The sequence below is a fragment of the Mustela putorius genome, unplaced genomic scaffold, assembly GCF_011764305.1.
Source record: "Mustela putorius furo isolate JIRA1106 unplaced genomic scaffold, ASM1176430v1.1 tig00003853_pilon_pilon_pilon, whole genome shotgun sequence".
NCBI lineage: Eukaryota > Metazoa > Chordata > Mammalia > Carnivora > Mustelidae > Mustela > Mustela putorius.
Genome location: NW_025422005.1, coordinates 9169074 through 9177676, shown reverse-complemented (window position 1 = coordinate 9177676; position 8603 = coordinate 9169074). Strand labels below are relative to the sequence as shown.

At 57.7% G+C, this 8603-nt stretch overlaps 1 protein-coding gene across 1 annotated transcript in view; it reads left to right on the top strand.

The window, feature by feature from the left end:
• Window positions 1-634: 634 nt before the first annotated feature.
• LRRC38 (leucine rich repeat containing 38) overlaps window positions 635-8603 on the top strand; it is a 28043-nt gene continuing 20074 nt past the window's right edge. Inside the window, exon 1 of the mRNA XM_013064578.2 lies at window positions 635-1423. Coding sequence (XP_012920032.2) covers window positions 766-1423 — 658 coding nt within the window. The 5' untranslated portion in view covers window positions 635-765. The remainder of the gene's footprint in view (window positions 1424-8603) is intronic.

Genomic DNA, 8603 nt, shown 5'->3' with positions numbered 1-8603 from the left:
ACAGGCTCCAGCCAGCATGGAAAGTGCTGACAAGCCCTGGCTTCCTTCAGGCCACAGCTGCCTGCCTCACTTGACCCCTAGTGCCTCCCTGAGATGGGTCAAGTGCGGGTGGGCGGCGGAGTGAGGAGGGAAAAATGAGCCACTCAGGAGCTCCGCCCAACCCTAGGTCAGCGGCTCTAGGCTCTAGAGCCCGCCGGGATTGCCCCGGGCACAGAGCCAGAGGGACCTAGGCTCCCTTTGGCAATGGGGTTGGCGCACGGGGAGCGCTCTTTGGCACCAGGAGGGCGCTGGGGTGCGGGGCAAGGCCCCCAACACGCCCTCTGGAAATCGCTGGCGTGGGGGGCGCTCGGTAACCGAACTTAGTCGTCGAGCCCTCCTGGCCAAGTCCACGCGACAGGTCTTATTACCCGGTCTCAGAAAAAAGCTGCCCGGGTGGGGCCGCTTTGGCGCTGGCCACGCGGCCACCTCTATCGCTCCCCGCCTCTCCCTGGGATTTTCCAGCGGGTTAATTTCCTGTCCCGGTAAGTCCTTCGCGAGTCCTCGCCCCTCCCTCCCCGACTCTCCCGTCTCGGTCCCTGCTGCCCCGGACTCCCGGAGTCCGTGCGCCTTGCGCTCGGTCGCCCCCGCGCGCCCGGGCGCACGCCGTCCCCGGCCGCCCTCCAGCTCCCAGCGCCTGGCAGCCGGGACCCCGCGCGCCGCCCCGCGCCAGGGTTCGCTCCGAGAGCCCGGTCCGAGTCGCCGCGGCTCGCTCAGGTTCCCCCGGCCATGCGCCCCCGCGCCGCCCCCCGCGCCCCCGCCGGCCGCGCCGCCGCCGCCGCCACGCTCGAGCTCTGCAGCCTCCTGCTGCTGCTGCTGCTCCGACCCGGACACGCGTGCCCCGCGGGCTGCGCCTGCACCGACCCGCACACCGTGGACTGCCGCGATCGCGGGCTGCCCAGCGTGCCCGACCCTTTCCCCCTGGACGTGCGCAAGCTGCTGGTGGCCGGCAACCGCATCCAGCACATCCCCGAGGATTTCTTCATTTTCTACGGCGACCTGGTGTACCTGGACTTCAGGAATAACTCGCTGCGCTCGCTGGAGGAGGGCACGTTCAGCGGCTCCGCCAAGCTGGCTTTCCTGGACCTCAGCTACAACAACCTGACCCAGCTGGGCGCTGGCGCCTTCCGCTCGGCGGGGAGGCTGGTCAAGCTGAGCCTGGCCAACAACAAGCTGGCGGGCGTGCACGAGGACGCCTTCGAGACCCTGGAGTCGCTGCAGGTGCTGGAACTCAACGACAACAATCTGCGCAGCCTCAACGTGGCCGCCCTGGCCGCGCTGCCCGCGCTGCGCACCCTGCGCCTAGACGGGAACCCGTGGCTCTGCGACTGCGACTTTGCCCACCTCTTCTCCTGGATCCAGGACAACGCGTCCAAGCTGCCGAAAGGTGAGCCTGCAGGCAGGCTGGGCTACACACCAGGCTGGGGATGGGAGGGTAGGGGGATCAGGGAGCATGGGGGGCAGGGGTCTTGGGTCAGGTCTGGAAGGCCAGCCCGGGTGCATGGGAGAAACTGCCCCAGGACGGTTGCTCAGGTATAAGCCTGGCAGATTTCCAGCCTGAACTTTGCCTGGGAGTCCTCCAGGGAAAGTGGGTGGGGAGGCTCACATCTGGATTCTCTGGAGTTTCTGAGCCCTGATCATGCTTCTCCACCTGTTTCTCCAGCAGCTCAGTTTCCGAAGTTAGGGACCTCCCTTTTTCTGTTACCCATGTTTGAGACCAACTCACTGGGCTTTGGGTCCCAGGACTGGTGGGTGCAGGTTATTTATGGGCCCCTCCTAAGTGGAAGACACCCTCCTGTGTGGGAAAGGCTGAGCGCTATTCTTGCTACATGGAACATCGAAAGATCCAGCCAATTCTAGGGGCTCTCCAGTAGCTTCCAGAGCCCGAGCAGGTCTGTTTCTGAGCTCCCAGGTTTGTTCTTCCATCCAAAAGTGATGAGAAATATTCCTGGTGAAGAATACTGGCAGCCCGCTAAAAGCCGGTGATGCAGTAAAGATTTGCAGCTCTGTGGTTTTTCAGCCCAGATGTGAAAAGCTGAACGCGAAAACCTTAGCAGGCTGGTGCACCCTTTGCTTTCCTGGTTGCTTTTCCAGTGGTGACACGGATGGACATACACATCCCTTTGGCAGATGGAAACACAGAGGGCACATCTGTCAAGGGGCCGTGGAAAGCCCAGCGGAGGGAAGCAGAGGCAGAGCCGAGAAGAGGGTACCCCAGCATCCATAGAGATGAGCCCAGGATGGGGAGCAGGCAGAATGTCCGTACTGTCCCGTGGATCCCAGGCTTCCAGGGGTAGGCATGTGGGCCTCAGTCCCAAGTGATCTTGCCCCCAAGGGTTTGACAGAATAGGACCCAGAGCTGTAAGGCACATGTTATAAAAAGTGACATAGATGTGGATTGAACTTTGCTATATCTTTTTTTCACTTCCTGGATCTTGAGGATGTTGCTCCTCTATGCCCTGAATTCCTGTGGTCCCTTCTTCACTCCGTACTTTACTAAGCATGAACCCCAGGCATCGGGGCCATCACGCCCCTGAACTGGCATCTTCAGCCCGGGCTGCCTCTACCAGGGGAGCAAGTCCTAAAAAGGTCCGACCTGCCCTCATTCACCTTCCCTGCCCCAGTAGAAGACTGTTCTGGAGACAAGAATGTCCAGATAAACACCTCACCGTGGAAGGGAGTGTGCCTTGGTTCTGATCTCTCCTGTCTTTGCTTTTGGGTGGAATGGGCATCATTAACCTCTGTCGTGAGTTGACTGGGTCTCATTAGTTCCATGTGTTCTCGCTTGAGGGCAAGGTGCTATAGGGTTCAAAGCTGCAGACTTCATTCTCAGTTCTGCCACGGATGGATGGCTATGACCTTGAACAGGCCATATGTCCTGTCTGGGTTTCTGACTTCTCATTTCTAAAACGCTTTGGTTGACTTCTGAGATCCCTACACAGTCCTGGTCGTAGAGTCGGAAGACAGAGGTTTGTGTCCTGGTGGAAAGACTGGGTGAGTCTGGCCAGGACCCTTAACTTTTCTGAGCCCCATCTTCTTCCTGTATGAAAATAGGACATGGGTAACACCAGGTGGTCGGTCTGACCTGGTGGTTGTCAGGATCAAAACCAGCCAACCCGGGTGAATGCTAAGACCAGTGAGACTGTACGATGTTATTCCTCAGACGGCCGGCCCATGATAGAGGGAAGAAGAGGGGGCACCAGGTGGGGATGTGTGGCTGGGGGAAAGAATGGACAGGCTCAGAGCAAGGACCAGTGTCCTGGCCCTGGTTGAGGGTTGGTCCGGTTCCGTGGAGAGAGACGGAGGCAGCGAGAAGGGAGCACGAGGACTTCAGGCACCTCGAGGGTGGTTGGAGTCTGTGTGTGCCAAGAGCAGCTGTGGCCTCACTGCGGGCGGCCACGTGTGCGGCCAGAGCAGTGTCCAGAGAACCATGAACCAGAGCCAGGTGGGCAGCGAGGGGACGAGCACGGGCCTTGACGCAAGACAGTTGAGTTCTGATTTCTGCTTACGTTTCTCTTGGAGCCTCAGTTTCCCTCCGACTTCAGCATGCCAGAACAGGATCCCACACCTTGTTTGTGGTGAGGTGTGAGTGAGATCAGCTCGGTCGGGGGCTTGGGATTGCTTAGCACAGCCTCGGTGCTTGCTGGACACCCGTCCCCGCCGCCCCTTCCCTCCTCCTCCTGCCTTGCGCTCCTTCTATCTTCCGAGAGGCGCCGGACAAAGTGGGTGAGGGCCCAGCCTTGGTTCAAATCCTGCCTCGGCCTCTTGCTAGCTGTGTGACCCTCTCCGCACCCCCATTTCCTCTTCTGTGAAATGGAGAGGATGCTGGTGCCCCCCTCCTAGGGTTGCTGGGAGGGTTAAAAAGGTATTATTTATGAAGTTCTTAGAACAGTGTCTGACACACCGCAGCACGGTCTAAGTGTTAGTGCCGCTCTTACTATCCTCTAACTGGCAGGCCCAGAGGGGTGACGGCACAGAGTTAACAACAGCTGGGGGACACAGGTTCCTCCCCCTACCATGTGGCCACCCGCTTCCTGCCAAGGAACATGGGGCTCCATGAGGCCTAAGCTCCGGTGTTTTCTAGGCAAGGGCCCTGCCTCTCCCAGGAGAGGGGACTCAAAGGCAGAAGCAAAGGGATCCCGTCCTGGTGGCCTTGTTCTCGCCTCCCCGTTCCCTCCCCCCCCCCTCGAGAAGCAGAACGGAGCAGAGCAAGTGACCTTGACTGGCTCGGACAGTTACAGAAATGCCTTCGTCTGCCAGGCGAGCCTCCTGTGTGGTCTCCACGCTGATGGGAGCGCTCCGTCCCGGAACACACCCCGGCGGGGAGGAAGGGATGCCTTGGAGGCAACAGACCCCCTCCATCCAGGCTCGTTCGGGGGTTAAGCAGGGCCGGGTCTGGGGACTCGGGAGCATCTGTCCCCCTGGCGCTGGGGCTGAAGGAAGAGGGCAAGGGGACGCCTGCCCAAATGCCCCTCGGCCGACTTAGCACCGAACAAAGCAGACAGACCTAGAATAAGAAAACAAACTAGAAACACCCCCCCCCCCAGGATGCCCAGTTAACTCTGAATTTCAGATAAACATCAAATCCTATTTTAGTATAAGTATGTCCCATGCAACATTTGGGATATACTTACCCACAAAATTATTTGCCGTTTTCTGAGATTCAGCATAAAATATGCCATCCTATATTTTACCTGGTGGCCTGACCTTGTGATGGATGTCACTTGGTAATGGACAGGTGCCATCCCCTCTCATTCAGCTGTGCCTGGCAGGTAACATAACCCACTGGCAGGCAACTTAACCCACCGTTTATCCACCAAGGTGCCAAGAAGGGAAGTGGTTTGCACAAGGTCACGGTGTCATGCAGCCCCTGGCTGAGACGAGTGCACTCAGCAGTGTCTGACCCTACACCTAATTCTTTCTGATAGATCAGGAGGGGGGGGAGGCTGTCCCCAACCCTGCCCCCTCCCAATCGCCGAGTGCCCCGGGTCGCAGCTGGCCGACCTCCTCCCAGCCCCAGATCCTTCACCTGGGCTGGTGGTTCTCCCGTGAGATAGTGGATTCCAGGCAATTTGCAACAGCGACCATCTCTCTTTAAGTAGTTAGGACTCCAGACTTGGAAGCAAGGGTCCTTGGAAATCACTCAGGTGAGCCGTGGAGTAGAGGGGGAGAGGGTGGGGAGTGTTTGGGGGAGATGGGGAGCAGCTGGCTAACACCCTTGGGCTTTAAAGCTTTTCCCTGCAGGCCTAGTACCCAGTTTCCTTATAGGAGCCCGGGGGGGTGGGGGTTGGGGAATGAAGACACACAGGAACTAGGTTGAAATGCAGATTCTTGTGCTCCCCCCAGGACTACTGAATGGGTGCTTGGGGGTGAGGCCCAGGGTCTGCATATTTAATCCCGCCCCCGGTCCCCACCCCAGGCTTGCAGTATACCCTGAAGCTTGAGAACCGCTTGGAGGTGAGAGGGCCTTTTGGTTCATCTCTAGAAACCCAAGGTCTTGTCTTGGTTCAGAAGCTGAACCAAGAGAAACATCTCTGAGATTTTTTTATTTTGGCAAGCAAAGGAGTGTGGGTAGGAGGATTTCAAGGCTCCTTCTAACTCTAAAATTGTCTGGTTTCAAGGGAAGGGAATATTGTCATCATATTAAGGATTGGGAAGTTGAGGGCCTGGGGAGACCAGGTCCCTCTAGAGACCCCTCTGCAGGAATGTAGGGGACTGTGTCTCGGTGCAGCAGAGTGAGGGCAGAGCACCCAAACCATTCGGGACTCGGCTCACGGGACATCTCACCCATCCCCATGTCGCTCCGGGAGCTACAAGAAGCCATGGCTACTGGGTTTGAGAAACCATAGCAACAGGCAAGGTGGGGCTGCCTCTGTGATGGGCTTCAGAGGTGCACAGAGTGAGTAGATGACCCAGGTGACAGCCTGCACCACGCCCCAGAGTGGGTCACAGGGGAGGCGTGTGCCGGTCCCAGAGTGGGAGGCCCAACTGCCCAGGCACCTTCCTTCCCTTCTCTCTCTACCCACGATGCACGTGGCCTGCACGTCATAGCCTGCGGTACCACCGAAGAGACCTGACCTCATCTTGCACCCCAAGATCTCGACACATGTAGCTATGGGGAGGGATGAGCTGGGGGCCAGGAAGGAGGGCCCGGAGGCCACAGCTCATGCTTTGGGTCTGTAGCCCTGGCCCCTTAGGGGACACCTCCTGGAGAAGGTCCCCTAGAGGGCCTGGAGCATTCAAGCATTTGAAGGCTCAACCCCTGTGGGTTCCTAAGCCCCTCAATAAGAAGGGGTGTCCTGGCAGCGAGGTCCTGAAAGGGTTCCATGATGAACCCCTTCTTCCCGGCCCGACTGACCGCTCCCTGGGGGAGCTGCGCCCCCCTCGCCAGTAACCCCACTTCCTTTTCTCATGTCCATCACCATGAGAGCCTGGCTTAGTCGGACAAGTGGGGTCGTCTTGTCATACCGCCAAGTAACCAGTATTTCAGCCGAAGGGACCAGTGCTGATGCTTGCTGGAGGTAACACGGGTCCTTTCTCCCAGGTGACTCCAAGGTGACTCTATTTCTTTCCCTTTAGAAATCAAAGCAGTTTTACTTCCCTAACTACAACATAACAGTCTCCTTGTATATGTGGGAAATGTAGAGAAGTATCGTGAAGGAAACAGAAGCCACCCCGAATCCCACCGCTATTAAAGCTTTGCTGTATTTTATTCCGGTTTTATTCTTACGTGCATATACATTTTTAAACAAATTGCTGTGGTACTGCAGATCTTATTACTGTTTTTTTTTCTCTTATTGAGCCGCAAGAACTTCCTGCCATTACAGTTCTTTGAAAACGTAACCTTTCATGGCCACGTAATACGTCATTTTATGGGTCTCTTCGTTGAACCCCTCCTGTTGTCGGAAATGAGGCTTGTTTTCCTTTATTTATTTATTTTTGTACATAAACAACGCTACACCAAACCTCCCATATGCGTAAAGCTTGGGGGTGCCTCTTGGTATTTTATTTCCCGGGCAGCTGGTGCCGTTGGCGAATGGGGAAGACCTGTCTCGCCATCTCTTTCCCGGTGTGGTGTGCTATTACTTGGAAACATGTTTTCTATTTGGGAGGCAAAGCAGCGACATTGTATTGCTTTAATCTGACCAGTCGGGTGGATGTTTAGGGTGTGTTTATACGCCTGAGAAAATCATGTTCGCAGCAGAGGCAGACAGGGGTCTTACGCCCTCTTGCGTGTGACCTCTCTCGTGCCTTTGACAGGTCTGTACCTGTCCTGCGTGCACGAGCTAATGCGTTTTTAACACGTCTCTTAATTAGAGTGGAGTCACGGGGTGTCACCTTTCCCATCATTACCGGTGTCCGGGTCGAGTGTCGGCTTTGGCGGGCCCCAGGCTCTGGAGTCCCGGTGGAAAGTCAGCCGTGAACGTGACCTAAGGCAACCTCGCCTTGTCTTGTTGGCTCCCGGGGAGCCCAGCCGAGTCCTGCGATTCCGTCCCAAACACTGGATCTCTCTGAAAATGTCACATGCTTGAGCCGTACTGTCAGTTAACCCAAAGGGCGGCCTCGTTGCTGGGTGACGGGGGCCAGTGGACTCACTTTCCTGCCCATCCAGGGCAGCCCCGGGGGGAAGCAGCCGGGGACCTGTTTTGGAGAGGCCCGTGTCACTGCTGGCTGAGGCTGACGGGTGCCTGCGTGACTCAGCCCCAGAGTAGGAGGCCCCACAGCCAGGGGTCGACCAGTTTCCATTCTCCCAGAATCCTGCGGTATTCCGTGTGGTGTGGAAGGCTGGGCTGGGCAGGCCTGGTCACCTCCAGGCTGGCAGTGTCGATGACCTGGCAGCAGGAGCCGTGGGTACATCTGTCGTGAGGACCTGGATCGGGTGCCTTTGCGGGGTACCGCGTCTGTCCCGGGGGCATGATGCGGTCCTGGGGCTCTGTCCTGGGCTCCTGCTCTCAGGCCTCTGCCCCGGCTGTCACAGGTGCCCGGATTCTTGCCTCCCGCTCTCCCTCCCCGTCCCTACTTTTACTTCTTTACCTTCCTGGTTTCTACTTAGCCTTCCAGCCTCCAAACCTCTGGGCCCCCAAGGCCAGGTGGGGAGCCTATTCTGAGTGACCTTACTGGATCCCATAATATCGCTGTGACTGCGGCATGACATGGCCAGGTCCCGGTTCTGTCAAGCCTGTGTGGAGGGCACAGAATGTGTCTTTTTCATCCTTCAATGCCCAGAGGCTGGTACAGTATATGGCATGTTTGGAAACCTTCTGATAGCTTCCGCAGCTCCCGCTCATGCCCCACAAGCCCTCCCCCACTTCCTTGTCCACCCCTGCTCCACACCCTCCCCTGGCCACACGGACCCCCGTCTGTCCCTGCAACATGCCAAGGTCCAGTGTCCAACCAGGACCTCCGAACCTGCAGCTCCCTCTCCCACTAGGACATTTCCTTCTCCAGTGGACAGCCACACAGTCTTCCTCAGGCCTCCACTCAGATGTCCCCACCTCCGAGAAGCCTTCCCTGACCACCCTGCCTGTGCCGTCCTGCACCACCCCCAACACATCTTGGTGGAATGT